The sequence below is a fragment of the Podarcis erhardii genome, assembly GCF_964252035.2.
Source record: "Podarcis erhardii genome assembly, chromosome: 5".
NCBI classification, from domain to species: Eukaryota; Metazoa; Chordata; class Lepidosauria; order Squamata; family Lacertidae; genus Podarcis; species Podarcis erhardii.
The window spans coordinates 62,927,166-62,945,637 of record NC_138509.1 but is presented as its reverse complement, the minus strand read 5'-3'; the positions used below and the strand labels follow the sequence as shown (position 1 = coordinate 62,945,637).

Here is an 18,472-nt window from a genome sequence, read left to right as displayed (position 1 = left end):
CCCCGCCCCTCGCCCTCTTCACCCAGCAGCGCGAGCCTGAGCCAAACGATTTGCAAGGGGCGGAGTTAGTCGCGGCTCTGGACCTCGAGGGGTGGAGTCAGATGAGTGGGCGGAGTCGCCGGGGAGACCGTTAGTACCTTTTGGCAGCGTGGTGCTCTGCGCGTGCGCGTCAACTGAAATAGGAATGCAGCGGTTGACGGCGCTCGCCTGTTCCTCAAATTAATTGTTATTATCGCTCCTACGTTTTTTTCCTAGCCAAGAACCTCGAAAGTAGCATACATGGAGCTTAGGCCCCCCTTTTTTGAAATGCTAAAGCGACCCTGTGCGGTTTGTATGTTTGACCCCGGGGTGGGTTAAGGTGGTATGTATGTACTGTATATTGAAACTATTTTTTATGAGTTTTGCTTCTATCTTGTCTTTCCTCTAAGGAACTAAAAGTAGCACGTGCGGTTTCTTCCACTCCAATTTTATCCTCACAGCGACCCTGTCAAGTAGACTAGGCTGAGAGATTGCAACCCGCCCAGGGCAAAGCTTGTCAGTCTGAGTCTATACCTCAGATAATCTGGGCAGGAACAATAATATCCAACAAATAAAGCTAGACTTCATAAGCAGTTATACTTGAGTGAGGAACATTGCACTAAAACTCTTTGAAATATCCTGTTCTAACTCAGTTTGTAGATCCATCAGGCACACAAAAATTCTAGCCATTATATGCCTATCCTGTACCCATTTACTTAGAGGTTTTGATGATTAAGCAGTACAGTGGCACCTCAGTTTTAGAAAGGAATCCGTTTAAGTTGTGAAACATTTGAAAACCATGGCACAAAGAGCGGCCTGCAAATTTAATTGAGAAACACTCAGCGGAAGCTGTTCGACTTCCGAGGCGCATTCAAAAATGGAAGCATTTACTTCTGGGTTTTCAGCCTTTGAGTTCCGAAATGTTTATCAACGGAGATGTTTGAAAACCAAGGCACCTCTGTATATTAATCCTGGTAAAATAAATTTACTTTGCAATTGGCTCCATTGGTGCTAGTGCAACATCCAGTCTTCAGAAAGAACTATGCAAATTTTAAAAGTTTCTAAATAAATAAAAACAAACAAAACAAACTTTTGAGTTACAACATTATGTGTCTGGGAGCTTTGTTTTGTTTTTGTTAGTTTATTATGTATTTTGTGTTTTCATGTTGTAAACTGCCTTGTGATCTTCGGGTGAAGGGTGGTATATAAATTTAAACAACAACAACAACAACAACACCTTGTTTTTCACTCTATCTGTGTGTCTTAATAACGTGGGCCGCAGATGCCCATGATTACCTAGGCAACTACATTACTCACACCACTCATTAGCAATTGATAAATGGCATATATATATAAAATGCAAGGTAAAAATCACAAGAATGGAACAAATGAGTCTGGGGAAAATGCAGTAGCTGAGTGAGGATGGACAAATTTAAAACAAGATGGAGATTATTATAACTTGGTAACTAACAAGACTTAAATATTATAGATGGGACCATACTTTCCCGAAGACCATAGTTGCAGCTTGTAACTGTTCTTAGTCTTTTGTACTCTCTCCTAAAGAATTGGGATTTGGCCAGAATTAGCCATGATCGGGTAATCTCTAGATTAATTACCACAACAAAGTTCATTCTTACTGGAGTTGCCACTGCTTAGAAGTTTTACTTTGGACAATTTGCAGCTGCTGAGTTTATTTATTTTTATTATTTGCTGTCATCTGTAGCCTCATAGCAAGAGTTTTCTATTTGTTGTTGACTGATACAATATTACACAAGTACACTTGTACTGGCTACAATTAAACTTCTGGGCACACAAATCAAAGTTCTGATTTTTTTTTTATAAAAAAACCCCATAAAGTCAGAAATTGTCAGGACTTGGCATACTTGAGAAATAACTTTTGTGTTTGTGAACTTTGTCCCCTGTTGTGATCTGGTCATATGGCCCTTGGTGTCCTTTCTATGGACTTAAGGGAGGCAACTAAACTATCCATTACCATGAAATGCCTAATTATGCTTTTTATGGTGCTTAATTATGTAGTACCTGAATGCAGCTGGGCTTCCATTCTTGTGGTCTTTTTCTTGTGTCATTTGCACTGATTTATAAACTTTACTGTGTTTTATTTATTGGTGTATTTACTGTTTTATCTCACTTATATTTTAACTGTTGGCAACCACCTTGAGGGCTGTTATGAGATGGTGGTACTGTATGTAGGTTAACAAAAATCCATAAAAGGATACACTTCCTTGAGGAAAGATGTCTAGAGCTTGTGCAACAAATAAGTGACAACTTGGCATTTATACTACAGTGTGGATGGAAAAAGATGCATGTCTCTGACCGCCCTTTATCTCAGTCACCAGAGCACCTTTCATATTTCTTCAGCATATATCCTAGAAGCTCTTTGGTGACCTTGATGTCTGAGATGTCTGATGTCTGAGAAAGCAAAACTCATGTACTTTCCATCTTTTCTAAAGTAATTTTTTACATAATTGCCTTTCACAAAGCTGTAAAAACTTGAAAAGCACTCCTATTCATGGGCACTCAGGGGCACGTTCTAAGCTCATTAGAGCTTTAGACATACTTGCCTAAATAGACTTGGATCAGGACCTCAGTGGTTATATTGTAGACAGCACGATGCCAGCCAGATGGTGGGGTGGAGGGCATCTAAGTTGGCTGAGAAAAGAAGCAGCTAAATCAGGAATAGCCAATGTGGTGCCTGTTGTGGGCCATAGCTCCCATCTGACTGAGCCAGCATGACCAATGGTCGGTGATAATAGAATCCTAGAATTGAAGGGATCCTGAGGGTCATCTTGACCAACTCCCCTGCAATGCAGGAATCTCAACTAATGCATCCATGACAGATGGCCATCCAACCTCTGCTTAAAAACCTCCAAGGAAGGAGAGTCTACCACCTCCTGAGGGAGTCCATTCCACTGTCAAACAGCTCTTAAGGTCAGAAAGTTCTTCCTGAAGTTTAGTTGCAATCTCCTTTTTTGTAACTTAAAGCCATTGGTTTGTGTCCTACCCTCTAAAGCAAGAAAAAACAAGCTTGCTCCATATTCCATGTGACAGTCCTTTAGATATTTGAAGATAGCCATCATATTTCCTCCCTGATTCCTCTTTACCATGCTAAACATACCCAACTCCTTCAACCATTTATCATAAGGCTTGGTTTCCAGATCCTTGATCATCTTGGTTGCCCTCCTCTGCACATGTTCCACCTTGTCAATACCTTCTTCAATTGTGGTGCCCAGAAGTAGACACACTATTCCAGGTGGGGTCTGACCAAGGCAGAATAGAGTGGTACTATTACTTCCGTTCATCTGGACACTGCACTTCTGATGCAGCCTAAAATAGCATATGAGAATAGAATGGTGATGAGAGTTGTAGTATAAAACTTAGAAATGGAGGGGATCACATGAGCTAACCCTGTGCTAGTGCTTATGCTACATATGTATTAAACTACTGGTTTATTAACTAGAATCTCCAGTTATAATACCTGCATCTGAGATAGCAAGATAGTTAAAGACCTTTGCCTGAGAGCTTGGAGAAGTAATGGTCAAAGGAAATACTTTAAGGATCACTGGCCTAAGCATCATGAGTCTCATGTGCAGCAGATGTATTAATAAGGTGATATAATAAAGAGGTGGTTTAATAGACAGTACTAGATGAGATTAAAGGTGAGTGGAATGCTTTCCCATGTTAAAAAATCATTTTAAGTAGAAAACTATCATATTGGGGACAACATTCTGGCTCAGCCTGTCACTTATTTTGCTAATTCCTTCCAGTAGCACCTTAAAGACCAACTAAGTCAGTTCTTGGTATGAGCTTTCGTGTGCATGCACACGAAAGCTCATACCAAGAACTGACTTAGTTGGTCTTTAAGGTGCTACTGGAAGGAATTTGTTTTGTTTTGACTATGGCAGACCAACACGGCTACCTATCTGTAACTTATTTTGCTGTTTTGGTAACTAGTACTTTGTGAGATAGGTGACTTACTATATCTCCATTAAAATACAATAATGCTTTATGCAATGCAATGTCATTTTCAATTATCATTATATCAATGATAATAGTGTGTGTGTGTGTGTGTGTGTGTGTAGGAAGGGAGTCTTATCTTTTTAGAACTTTTCCCATTTTGGCTCTTATTCCCACCTTTAAATAATTTATTTAAAAATGGTTTTGCATGTGTACATGGGAAGCTAAAATAAGGACTTCTGCTTTTAATTGCATTGCTCACAGATATTTTTATAAATAAACAATCTCCACTAGAAATGATTTTCTCCATCCACAACATTATTTTGGGGACAGCTATTTATCAATATGTAAAGGGAAGACCCATGAAGTGGTAAGTGAATTTTGACCCTTGCTTTTACCACAAAGGATCCAACAGGTATTATGGCAGCTGGAAGCATGTACTGCTAGCGCAGTACATGCAGTAGTATCTATAAGGCTGGACTGTTGTGGTTGCATGTAGTCACAGTCTCTAAGATTTTCATGCAGGCCTACTACCTTGGGCCATTCCTTGGCTTTCCCCCCAAACAATTTAGTGTATTTTATCCTGATTATATGGAATATTGTGAGCTAAATGCAGTTATTCACTCTGGGGAATTGTTAGCCTATTTTTACAAGAATTTCACCATATCACTAGCAGGAAGGAGAGTCGGCTAATTGCAGTCGAGTATACGGCATCCATACTGTATGCAGATCAGACCCCAGAGGCATCTTTTTAAGTTATTGGGGCACTATTTGTTTCTGATACATGTGGACTAGTAGCCACATTGGAACATGCATCAAAAAGCAATTTGACTTTCACCCCATCTTTTGTATTTCTCATTTGGGGAAGCTCCTCAGTGGGACTGTTCAGAAACTAGACTGCTTTCTCTACAATTGTTCAAGACAGATGTGTGACACTACACCACACAATCTAGCACACTCTGGATTTGTCTTCCTGTCCCAAGCTCTTGAGCGGGGCTGTGGACAGTTTCTTTCTGCAGTGTGATTTGTTGGCAAGCTGCCAACCCTTGATCTGTCTCCTCCTCTTAACTGCAGTCACTTCAGAAAGGCTTCCTCTTTCTCCAGCCATAAAGTGACCAGCTTGCAGCATGAGACAGAGGTATGTCCCTCGTGTCTGGCAGGAAGTACATGAGTAGGAGTGGGATCGGGAGGATGCAGCAGGAAAGGTAGAGACAAGCTGTTTGTGTGTGTGGCTTTTCGTTGCAAATTCTAAGAACCTTTAAAATGGGGGGAGAGGGGCTGGAGTAGCAAAGGCTGGGAATTTGCAGCTAAGTGATGTTTTGCACATTTAGAGATGGATAAAACAGTCTCTGCAGAAATTGCTTAGTAATTCTACTGACTGGACTCAACTACTCTGCACTGCAAGGTCAGGAGAAATCCTTGATGCATTTTAAACAGTCTGAGATCGCTTTGTGCAATGCACATGGAACTGGATGCTTATGTGCATAGAGATATAAACTGTATGTGCATGCGTGAATGAGTTGATGCTTCGTATTTTCTTCTTTCAAGCTGTACCTACCTCATTAGCTAATGTGTATTTATTCAGAAGTATGTGGATTCAATGTTTCTTACTCCTAAATTAGTGTGCATAGGATTGTAGTTCATGCCTATAGGAAAACCTTCGCAAAGTGCTTACAGTGAGACCATTTATGAGACTATCCAGAGCTAGAAAAATATCTTTTTGATTTTTGGAGTTAGAATGACATTTTTAGGAAGCTGCTGTGACAGAAATGCAATCAGTACTAGAGCACATGCTGATACTTTTTATTGGGCTCTCAGCGGATGTGAACTTTGCTGGTTACACCATTCCCAATTATATCTCCAACTTCCCTTTGCTAGAAATATTTGAAGCATCATAAAAACCACCTGAGGTCTTTAGTCTCTAGTGGCATAATACGTGTTATTTCAGATGTTTCCTTAAGTGAATTAAATAAAGGGGGGGGGAAAGATAATTGAAATTACTAATCTTAAGAAAACGGTTTAAGATGCAGTACTGGAGCCAGAAAATGTAGATAACTCATAAATGAAGAGACTTAACCATAGTTTGCCCATTTGTATGTTTTTTTCTAAAATTTCTTAAATATTTCCCAACTAAAGAGAGATCAGGGTGGTGTGTAGAGAGGCACTGCTTACAGTAGGCATACAGCACAATTCTAAGCATGTTGGAAGTCTCACTGAATTCAAATGGGCTTGCTGCCTTGAAAGTATGCTCAGAATTGCAGCCTTAATGCGAGAACAACCGCTGTGCCTTTTCTTGTGGAAAGGACATTACATCTAGTAACAGATATAAGGATTTGCCATTATTAAAGACTTTGGGTCTCCATGTCACCTTATACCACCCTTGTGTACCAGTCACTGATTAAACATTGGTACCTAAGATGCCTGGGTAGAAGACTAATAATGTATCCAATAAAGGTGGGTTTCTCTGCTGCATAGCAGAAATTTCTTTCAGTGCAGACAACAGCAGAAAACTGGATTGGATACTGGAAAGTATGTGAGAAAGAATTATTGATCCAACAGATTTTGCCATGATTCCCATAAAACGTTAGACATGGGAAGCCTGTGTGGCCTTCCAGATGTTGTTGGACTCTAACTCTCATCCACCCCAGCCAACATAGCCAACAGTCTGGGATGATGGGAGCTATAGTCTATCCACTGCTGGAGGGCCACAGATTCCCTACCCCTGTGTTAGGCTGTCAACTTTTCCCTTTTCTTGCGAGGAATCCTATTCGGAATAAGGGAATTTCCCTTAAAAAAAGGGGAAAGTTGACAGCTATGGTTAGGGCATTATGATGTAGTGGAAGATGCAGAAAGTATTAAGATTATTCTATATTTTACTCTTACATTTGTCTTGTCTACAAATAAGCAGCATCAGTCAGGGAGATCTAATCTAACTAGAAATAAACACCTGGTTGACCACGACGAGAACATGATGCTAGACTAGATGGGCCTTTGGCCTGGTCCAGCAAGGCTCTTTTTGTGTTTTTAAGACTTTTCCCCTGCTGTTGTTCAGTTAACAGGACAACATTTATCCCTGTAGCTCAGTGCTTTTTCAGCATGTTAGTACTTAAAATATATTTGCGTACCTTGAATACTAGTCATAACCTCAGTGTTGTGGTACTATCTGAACATAGGGGAATCTAGCAAATTCACCATAATATTAAATTGAAATATGAGAAAATGATGGAAGTGCTTCAGTCAGCAGATCCATTTTGGTGTTTCTAAAATGCAGGTGGTGCACTCCTGTTGAATTCCACTATCTCTGAGGTGATGGTTTTGAGGGATCCTTTTCCAATTGTGTTTGAAGTCTGAACAGCATCAGTGAGTGACCTGAGAAATATAGCCATGGCTGGGCCAGGCAGGCGAATCAGAACACTCCCTACGGATCTGAATAAGGTCTGCCCTGATGAAGGAGATGGCTATCCTGTGTATCCTAGGAGCTACTATGACCTTGATGTGGTCCCCAATCTCAGACGAAGTAACAGCGCCTTTAGTAAGAGCAAGAAGAGGGCTCACTTTAACTCTGGTGCCAATGAAAAGGTAAGTTAAATAAAAAGAAGCCATACATTGGAGGAGTAAACTGACATGGGGTGGAAAACATGAGTGCAAGTTGAAGCGAAAAAATAACCCCATCTTAAAAGGATAGCTTGGCTACAAGCTGAACTGTGTCCCTTTAAAAACCCCAAATTCTGCATTGTGCAGAAATGAATTTTATACAAATGATGCAAATTAGCACTTTTTTGTAGCATTTTATTTTTTATCTGCTACTTTTTGTTGACTGCTCTGTTCCTAATATCATAGGAAAATCTCAGCACATGGATCCCTGAAAACATACGGAAAAAAGAATGTGTCTATTTTATTGAAGGTTCCCAAATGTCAGATTCCGGGTAAGTGCCTTGTTTTCACTTCTCACTTCATAAACCTCTAACTATGGCTTCAACCATTATTCCTATCAATGGTCGGGAAGAGTCTCAGTTTCCTGTTGCATTTTATTTTTTAATTGAAATTGTTTGATATATCAAAATTTGCTCTGTATAGAAGATAATTACTCAGAATTTGATTTATTGTAATTTTCTTTGCTCATGATAGATCACATTGATAGATGTTTATAGAAAAATTAAATTAAATTTACATTTAAAATAAAACCCAAAATTTTAAAATTCAAACACAGTAAAAGGACTATGCTGTGTAAATTGTGTTCAGTTGAGCTGAACGCATGTGTATACATAACGCTTAAGAGCATTTGAGTTTCTCGCATGCTTCATGTGTGTCTTGCTATGAATGCTGCTATTACAGAAATTCAGAAGAAAAACAGATATATATTATGTTTGCCCCAGGAGCCAATTTAAAACAATTAGGGCTGTAATCCTATATGCACTTACCTAAGGATAAGCTCTACTGAACTCAGTGGGACTTCTGAGTACTTCTGAGTAGGCATGTATAGGATTGCACTGTTAATCTTCATGCACAAAAGCTATCTTGAGTTGTATTTAGAGCAGTGTTTCCCAACCTTGGGCCTCCAGCTGTTTTTGGACTACAACTCCCATCATCCCTAGCTAGCAAGACCAGTGGTCAGGGATGATGCGAATTGTAGTTCAAAAACAGCTGGAGGCCCAAGGTTGGGAAACACTGATTTAGAGGATGGAATTGTCATCCTTTTAACACCTGTGGACCTATTCATGTCACCTGGCCAGGTTGTGGGGAGTAGAAGATCCACCAGTTAGGAAGCTATAATATTTTTTTTATTATTTGTCTCCAACAAGAATACAAGACCAATGGAAAACCTATTACTCCATGCAGGTCTCAGATTCAAGTAAGTCCAGTACAAACTATATAATGAAACCATCCACAGGCCACAATCTCGTATCTGAACTTAATGTTGCTTATGAAGAACAGTACAGCTTGAGTGCACCAAAATTTACTCCATTGCACAATGATTAAAGCCATAGAAGCTCTGTCCTGTAAGAAATTTGACAACTCTAGCAAAGCCAAGTAATAGTCATTTCATGAATTAGAATTAATTAAAATTAATTTTAAATTAATTTTAAATTAATTTAATTAAATTAATTCGTCCCGCGAGTCTCTTCGTCTTGCGGTTTTTTCGTCTTGCGAAGCACGGCTATTAGCGCTATTAGCGGCTTAGCGGCTATTAGCGGCTTAGAAAAAGGGGGGGAGAGAAAAAAACCTCACAAGAATTCGCAAGACGTTTCGTCTTGCGAAGCAAGCCCATAGGGAAATTCGTCTAGCGAAGCACCTCAAAAAACGGAAAACTCTTTTGTCTAGCGAGTTTTTCGTCTTGCGAGGCATTCGTCTTGCAGGGCACCACTGTAAGTATAACGGTCTGTTTTATTGTGGATCCAGCAGGCTGCTCTGAAAGGGCTACCAAGTAGCTTCTTAGATTCAATGGTGGTGTTTTATTTCCCCCCAGGAAAGTAGTGTGTGAGTGTGGCTATCTCAGGGAGCAGCACTTGGAGGAGGCCATAAAGCCTGCCATGTTTCAGGGGAAAGAATGGGATCCCAGAAGACACGTCCAGGAAGTGCCAACAGATGCTTTTGGGGATCTCAGCTTCACAACTGTGGGACAGAAAACAGGGAAGGTGAGTTAGCACATGCAAGGGACTGGAGCCTACTACTTCAACATGAGTGATTAGCATTCATAGCAGTTGAAAGTTGTGTAGGCCACAAGGATTTCTAGTAAGATTTGGAAGCTAAGAAGAGAGCATTGTTTATAAAGCTTGTAAGGGAAGTGGGTTAAAAAAACACCTGCCAATTAAATTTTTGATTAAGTGTTCAGGCTGCAAGGGCAAGAATGAAAAGTAAGACACTGTACTCATACTCTGGGATTCTAACCTACTAGGTATCCTTTAAATGTTATGGGGGCTCCAAGCTAGCCCCTATGCAACGAGTATATCCTACTTTGTTGCTATAACTCTTCATGGCTGGGGCAACCCAGCCAGATGAGCAGGGTATTAATGTTTTTGTTAATAATCCCACAGCCATGCAGGCAAGACCAATTGCATGTGTCTCATTACAACATTATAATCTTGATAGTATTGAAGGTGACAATTTAGTCCCATTCAGTTGAAAAGCTTATGCACTGAATCAATATCTGAAGCAGCCCCCTCCCAAGCTAGTCCCACCCCCGGTGTCATTCATCATCTGTGCCTGATGTCTGCATATATAGCTTGAATGTCTGCAGAGAGGAAGCTGTGCATGCAAATGTTCCTTCACTGCAGATGTTTGTTCTAAGTGCATGAACCTCAGGCTGAGGCAAGCTGGTGTGTGAGACATTGGGTGGAGGTACCAGTTCATGTAGATTCATCATGGAGCATTTCATCTGAATAGTGTTTTTTGTGATAAGGGTAGCAACTGTCTGGAGTGGGGAGCCTGCTTCTGCATGTGGAGGCTCCCTACATGAGGCAGAACATTTATTTCCTGTCACCCTTCAACTTACAGAGTGGGGTGGGGAGGGGAACACAGTTAGTGCACCTGTTTCCACAGCCCGTGATTATGTGTTGTTTTTCCCAGTTCCCAAAATGTCCAGAAATAGAGCTGGCATAGCATAGATACTGGGAATTATTAACATTAGGCAGATACCCTCACTGTACTATTTTAGATGTCTGATAAAAACTTCTTTATTTTATTTTAGCAAGCCTAGCCAGGCACATAATTTATTCATGTACACTTGTTTTTAATATTTGCTGAATTTATCAGTGCTACACTGATAATTTTTATGTGCGTTGCTTGGAGATTTTATCAAGTGGTTTATATTCTCTAATAAATAATAAGTGGAACAATAAGAAGAGTTGTCTCTGAGTGAAAAAGAACCCTTTGTAGCTTGAAATAGATTTCTGCCCCCCCAAAAGTCACAGAAGATATTCTCTACATTGTCTTTGTGACTTCCTATTCCACTCAGACACAAAGCTTTGGGAATATGTTGCTGATTCACAAGACTCCTTGGATGCTTGAATTAAATGGGAGGGCCTGTGGAGAGCCTGGAACTCTTATGATATTGGCCATAGTTGCTAGAATCAGAGAATAGCTTCCTCATACCATCTGTGCTTTATTTGCTTTATTCTCCTGTTGCAGTTTGTGCGTGTCTCCTCTAATACGCCCCCAAGCGTAATTTACCAGCTGATGACGCAGCACTGGGGACTTGATATACCCAACCTCTTAATATCTGTGACAGGAGGAGCTAAAAACTTCAACATGAAGCTGAGACTGAAAAACATATTCCGGAGGGGGCTTGTTAAAGTAGCGCAGACAACAGGTAAGGCAGAATCCTGCTCCAAAGCCACCAATAAAGGACATATTCTTGTATTGTTTCTCTGTTTCTTTATGTAATATTGTTACCTGCTCCCTCACTTCTCCAGATGGTAAGAGGGTTACAAGGAAGCAGCACGTACTCAGGTTTCATTTCAAATGGAAAGAAATCACTGGAAGCTTACTGGTGTTTTGTAATATTTGTATTTATTCACAAATATACTAGTTGCACTTCGGTGGAGATAAAGCATCAAGTACTCCAACTGACACCCCCACCCCCACCAAAGTTCACCGCATCCACATCAAGTCTTGCAGCACCTTTAGAAGTCCAGAAGTCCAAAATCTGTCCTTTTTGTCTGATTCTATCTGCCTCAAGCTGCTATGTGTAGGGATGTTTACTATGGACATATCATTCAGATTTTTGCTAGCCATTGATAAAGTTTGCCATTAAGAGCCAATAGCTAGGATTGTCATATTTCAAAAAGTGAAAATCTAGACACAAAAGTTGTTGAGCTGTTTTTTGTAAATAAATAAATTGAAGTTTTTAGGAAAGTCACCAAAAAATCCCAACGCTTCTGCCACACAGCCAGGATTTTTCAGCTGCTTTCTAAAAATTCCACCTGGACACCACACCATTTTCGACAGACAAATGCCAGATGTATGGCAGCCCTAAGCTAATCTCCATTTTTTTAAATGGGGGTTTTGCTGTGCAAAATGTATCTTAACCAGTGTGACCATTTTAGCAGCCTCTTCTAACAACTATAGAAACCTAAAGATGGAAAGGACACAAAGAGACCACCCAGCCCAATCCCTAATCTGATAACAATAACAGATAGGTAGCCGTGTTGGTCTGCCATAGTCAAAACAAAACAAATTCCTTCCAGTAGCACCTTAAAGACCAACTAAGTCAGTTCTTGGTATGAGCTTTCGTGTGCATGCACACTTCTTCAGATACACACTGAAGAAATTGAAATTGAAGTTTTTAGGAAAATACACTTCAGATACACTGTGTATCTGAAGAAGTGTGCATGCACACGAAAGCTCATACCAAGAACTGACTTAGTTGGTCTTTAAGGTGCTACTGGAAGGAATTTGTTTTGTTCTGATAACAATATTTTGACCTCTTCTTTCAATCATTAAGAATCAGATGGACCCCTGAGGTGGTTTTCAATCATTAAGAAGTAATAAAACCTAAAATAAAATTCCCAACAAAAGTAGATCAGAAAGCTAAAATGAGAGCCAGTAAAAAGACTTCATAAGCAGTGGGGAACAAACACTCAACTCCACCAGACTAAATGGCTGGCAGGGTTGTTATTATTATTATTATTAAAAAAATAAATGAAGTATTGCTCCCTAATCCTGAACAAAGATTCAGAAATGAAGTAGCTGGCCTTAATCCAGTCATGTTTTTTGTTTCCCAGGTGCCTGGATCATCACTGGTGGTTCTCATGCTGGCGTGATGAAGCAAGTTGGAGAAGCAGTACGGGACTTCAGCATGAGCAGCAACTATAAAGGGGAGATTATCACCATTGGCATTGCAACATGGGGGACAGTACACAACCGGAGTAGCCTCATCTGCCCTATGGTGAGCCATTTTCAGGATGTGCTACTAGAAGAATAGGATGCTTACAGCTAAATCCCATACATGTCATATTTAATGTCATTTTTGCTGTTCTATCCTGGTGGAAATATGGCTATTTTTCATATACATACGTGCTTACTGTTCCTAAAATAGCGTGCAGGTATATCCATATAATTTCTCTCCCCCCCACAGTGTACTTAATCCAATTTACATTTAAGCTTCTGCTAAAAAAAGAAAAGAAAGAAAGCAGGTGAAATTAACAGGTGTATAGGATCACCTATAGGGGACGCGGGTGGCGCTATGGTGCCTAGGGCTTGCCATTCGCATGGTCGGCAGTTCGAATCCCCGCGGCGGGGTGAGCTCCCGTCTTTCGGTCCCAGCTCCTGCCCACCTAGCAGTTCGAAAGCACCCCTAAGTGCAAGTAGATAAATAGGTACCGCTTTATAGCGGGAAGGTAAACGGCGTTTCCGTGTGCTGCATTGGTGCTGGCTCGCCAGAGCAGCTTCGTCACGCTGGCCACGTGACCCGGAAGTGTCTGTGGACAGCACTGGCCCCCAGCCTCTTAAGTGAGATGGGCGCACAACCCTAGAGTCGGACACGACTGGCCCGTACGGGCAGGGGTACCTTTACCTTTAGGATCACATGTGCACTGCAAAAAGAAGTTTTTGTTTTTTGTTTTGTTAAGACTCTGATGACAGATGAAGAAGGATGAGCAATGGCCAAAAAGATAAGTTATAAATGTGAACCAATCATATACAAGTACAATTCATTATAATGGTACTGCATTATAAATATAGACCAATCATATACAAGAACCATTTCTTGGGGAGTGGAAAGTTTTGTGTTCTAACGCCCTGCAGATCCCACTGCTACCTCACCAAATTCTTAAGAAAAGTAAGCACCATTTGTAACATTTGTTTTGGTACTAGGAAAAAGACCTCAACATGCCCACTTTCAAAAAAAACATGCCACATTTTCCAAAATAAGGCATTCCTCTACAGGAGGATTGTAGTGAAGCATGTTATGCAAACCCAAGCAAGAGTTAGAGCCCCAATAATTAAGTCCTTTATTGGTTTCTGACCACTTTTTCTCCCCCCAACCCCTGGATGTTTACAGGGTAGCTTCCCAGCTGAATATGTGCTAGATGAGGAGACTCAAGGGAACCTTTCTTGCCTGGACAGTAATCACTCACACTTCATCCTAGTGGATGATGGGACACATGGGAAATATGGTGTGGAGATCCCCTTGAGGACCAGACTTGAGAAGTTCATTTCGGAGCAAACGAAGGTGAAAGAAGGTAATTGTGATGCAATATACAGGGTATCTCATTACTGATAAAAGTCTGATGTGCAATCTGAGTCCTTCCTTCCTCTAAGGCTTGTTTAGCTTGGAATTCATTTATGTCAGCCAAGCCAATGATGAAGAACTTGTTTCAGATTCTGTTGGACTTCAGCTCCCATCAGCTCCATTCAGCATGGCCAATAGCCAGGTTGGTTGGTGTTCAATTGATTACCCACCCTTCATCATATGTCCCTTGGTGGGTTTCAGTTATTTAAAATTCAGAATTAAAAACAGTTGAAACATATTACATTTACAGGAATAGGTTCAATAAAAGTTTTAAGCCCATCAACACCTGGAGGACCAAAGGTTCCCTCTTTGTAGGGTTCTGCATTAGGCCTTGATGATGTCAGATGGAGAGTAGAGAGACATTGAAATATCAGGACATTATTTGCTAAGGTAAAGTGCCAAAAGACTTGAATCCTGGGATCAACATCCATATAATAGGGGCACTGTTGTTAGAGATGGGAGGGAAGAACAGTTGTTTCTTTAGATTTGGATGTTGCTTCCAGTGGTATGCAATTTCTTCCATTTGGTACTGCAGTCTTGAATATACTAGTTCAGTGTTTTTGATGCCAAGATATTGTCAAGTGATATTGCTCAGCACATGCTTTGCGTTCTAAAGGTCCCATGTTCAATCTTTGACATCTCCAGATAAAAGTGGAAATGATTGTTTTCTGAAGAAAGTCTGAGTGCTGTTGTTGGTCAGTGTACAGTTGTGAGCTTGATGGTCTGACTTTGTCTAAGGCAGTTCCTATGTTCCTAGTTGTGACAGCATAATGACCGCTCCCCACTTAAAAAACGGGGGGCGCCCTTTGCGTGGACGCGCGCAGCCCTGGATCTGGAGTGGCCCCATCAACATAGGCTTTGCCTTCCCTCAGGTGGGATACCTGGAGGTCCCCGCCTACCCCAGTGAGTTGTCCAATCCCACCTGGGGGAAGTGTTGCCAGGGAAACCAGGCCAGGTAGGGGGAGGGATTACCTGCCCACACAATAGAGGGTGGATCTTAATTGGTAATCCTCACTTGGCTCCAGAGCTTCTGAAAGTCTGAGTGCTGTTGTTGGTCAGTGTACAGTTGTGAGCTTGATGGTCTGACTTTGTCTAAGGCAGTTCCTATGTTCCTAGTTGTGACAGCATAAATGGCTAGTCTTGTGACATGGTGGAATGCAGGGCAAGTGAAGGGAGGGGCACAGAATGATGGGAAAGGGCAAGTGGGAAAAAGAAGTTGGTGACAGTTGGACCTGAAGAAAAGAAGTTATGGAGAGACCTAAGGAAGGTGGAAGAAAATGAATAGTCACCAGAAATTGAGGAGTTATAACGACCTGGTCTAAAAAATACATGTGTTATTGAGATATATCAATTCTAAGGGATTCTCAGGTCTCAATAATCAACGAGAAAATGACCTCCATGAAGAACTTGAGTAAAACAATGGGATTCCCTGTGGCAATGTATTCCTCTCAGGTCTACCTCAGCTGATATCCATGAAAACCCAAATGGAATTCCTACTCAGATGGTTTTATGTCAAAGTCTGATTAGCTAAAGTAACAGGATGAGACAATGGCTTTGCACTGGAGAAGCTGCTGGCATAAGGGTACATACTGGCAGTTATGATAAACTGCCCTCCAGGGAGCAAGTTGTTAAGTGAGCCAAATTATGTTATCTATTCAAATCTTGTATTTATTTATATTATTAAAATTTATATACTGCCCGATTTTAGGAAAAAACCCCTCCAAAGAATGACTTTATGCTTGTTGCAGAAATGGAAAAATGCTAAGGGTGTTGCCTTGGAAGGGTAGTAGGCAAAGTTGTGGTTTGCGGCAGTCATGTTATGGGGTGAATCCCAACCAGAATCTGACTTTACAGTTTGACATGGTTTTATTTTCTATATGAGCAATAAAATGAGCTGCAAAGTATAAGAGGAGGTGGAGGTTTTCATAACAAAAAACTACAAATATGTTTTTGCACACGTTTTCTGCTGTTGCTGTATCCTGTTATTACTTTTTATTTGATTGAATATTTGCCTTTTATCACTCCTATTGTATGTTGCTCTGATACTTTCCCCTAAAAATCATTTAAACGAAATAAGCAAATGGACTGACTGCAAGCAACAAACAACTGATACCATAGTGAGTAAGTAACCAATTGTGGCTTAACGCTGGCTTATTTGTGTGATGGTGGTTGCGTTTGTTCATCATCGTTAGAAATGTTAATTATGTAGCTGCTATTAATTGATTGCTCTTAATGTTATTTGAGATAAATATTGTTCATTTTAACTGGATTCAAAGGTAACTGCCAATGGGCATCAGCAAGAAGGGAAAGAACGACTAGCTTTTCGGCACATGGGACTGACTGAGCCTTTATTTCCTTACAGGAGTTGCCATTAAAATACCAATCGTTTGTGTAGTACTGGAGGGTGGCCCTGGGACTCTTGATGTAAGTACTCTACAGGCATCAGGGCAACTAATTATGGGAAAAGAAGCAGATTGTAGGAGAATTCAGTAATTGTTAACCCCTGGATATTTCTCTCTCAGAGCACAGTGTGCCTCAATCACATTGGTATCTGAAGAAGTGTGCATGCACACGAAAGCTCATACCAAGAACTAACTTAGTTGGTCTTTAAGGTGCTACTGGAAGGAATTTTTTTATTTTGTTTTTCCTCAATCACATGGTTACCACTTTTGTGGTGTCTGTGTGACATTGCAGAAACACATCTAGTTGTAACTACAGAGCAGGGACTGGCTGTGTGGGCACAGAGAGTTCTGACTTGTACATTTCAAGCCCTTTTAACTCACACATAGCAAAGAGATTCTGCATAGCAGAAGATATGAGAGTATGCCTTAGCCGTAAACAATGAGAATCACTCTAAAACTGTTGAAACCTGCTCAACATGCTGATCAGCAGAATGAAGTGGCAGAGCAAGGTGGAATTCTGAACTACATCACTTAAGACAGCAGATGGGAGAATCGTGTTTTTAAACTTTCCTTCACATAAGAAGTTCTCTATACTACTCCTTAATCCCAGATATGCTCCATAGATATATACAAGGAGCATATATATTCCGAAATATGATCTCTCATCTGTGCCATGTGATATGATACAGTTCAGAATTACAAAATGTCATTCTACAAGCTCAATCAATTCATAAATTGATTCTGAACTGAGTGGCAATATCAAAGTGATGTCCATAACAGAGCAGCAGCTCAAATGCAGTCATGCTCCTGTATTCTGTTCTACAGACCATCTACAATGCAATTACCAATGGCACCCCCTGTGTGATTGTGGAAGGCTCAGGACGGGTAGCTGATGTCATTGCTCAAGTGGCTAATCTGCCCATCTCCCAAATAAGCATCTCCCTCATTCAGAAAAAACTGAGCATATTCTTCAAAGAGAGCTATGAGCAGTTTACTGAGAATAAGATTGTGGAATGGACCAAAAAGGTAAGGCAAATGGTCTCTGTGCAGCTTTTACTGGGTTTTGTTGGTGAAGTTGCAATCATGAGCTAGGACCTTCAGTCCTACCTTTTCTTTGACATTTGCAGATCCAGGATATTGTGCGCAACAGGCAGCTCTTGACCATCTTCAGGGAAGGCAAAGATGGACAACAGGATGTCGATGTAGCCATTCTTCAAGCAATGCTCAAAGGTGAGAAGTGCAGTGGGTGTTGCAGATGAGCTACAGAGATCAGTAAGTGAAACTGTTTCTTTTAGGACATCCCCTTGTGTTGGAATGTGGTATTGCTTCAGAATGCAGCACAAGACCGTACTGAACTGTAGAAACTTTTGTGTGTCATAATTTAGACTTCACTTACCTTGAGGGATTTGTTTCCATCGAACTGGAGGCACAGCAAGGACACCTGATCACCATATGCAGTGAACAAAATACTGTTGGGAGAGAGAGGCTTGGAAGAGAGATTCCTATACTCCAGTAGCAGAGTTAAGCACAATGGTGATTGCTCAAAGAACTTTAAAATTTGGTTAGGTTTGCATCCACCTCATCCACCTTTAAAGAATGTTCCCCATTAAAATACTTAAGCTAGAAAAAAATCACAGACACTTAGCTTTGCAAATAAGTGAATTTTTTTACTTAAGAAATTCCCAGAAGTTACAGCAAACAAATCTCCATCTCCTGGCAGTAAAACAAAGATGAAACAAACAACTTTAAAAAGAAAAGTACTTTGTTTCCTTACAAAAGGAATCATGCAATCTTTGGGTTTGCAAAGATGCAGGTTTTAAAATCTCACTTTTAAAGAGATTCAGTT

The 18,472-nt window shown here is 40.6% G+C and overlaps 1 protein-coding gene across 1 annotated transcript in view; it reads left to right on the top strand.

The window, feature by feature from the left end:
• Positions 1 to 148: 148 nt before the first annotated feature.
• Positions 149 to 18,472, top strand: part of TRPM2 (transient receptor potential cation channel subfamily M member 2) — a 39,278-nt gene continuing 20,954 nt past the window's right edge. The window contains exons 1-11 of the mRNA XM_081864473.1: positions 149 to 361; positions 5,068 to 5,131; positions 7,265 to 7,572; positions 7,834 to 7,919; positions 9,461 to 9,629; positions 11,122 to 11,302; positions 12,717 to 12,880; positions 13,994 to 14,174; positions 16,587 to 16,648; positions 17,452 to 17,652; positions 17,754 to 17,856. Coding sequence (XP_081720599.1) covers positions 7,378 to 7,572; positions 7,834 to 7,919; positions 9,461 to 9,629; positions 11,122 to 11,302; positions 12,717 to 12,880; positions 13,994 to 14,174; positions 16,587 to 16,648; positions 17,452 to 17,652; positions 17,754 to 17,856 — 1,342 coding nt within the window. The 5' untranslated portion in view covers positions 149 to 361; positions 5,068 to 5,131; positions 7,265 to 7,377. The remainder of the gene's footprint in view (positions 362 to 5,067; positions 5,132 to 7,264; positions 7,573 to 7,833; positions 7,920 to 9,460; positions 9,630 to 11,121; positions 11,303 to 12,716; positions 12,881 to 13,993; positions 14,175 to 16,586; positions 16,649 to 17,451; positions 17,653 to 17,753; positions 17,857 to 18,472) is intronic.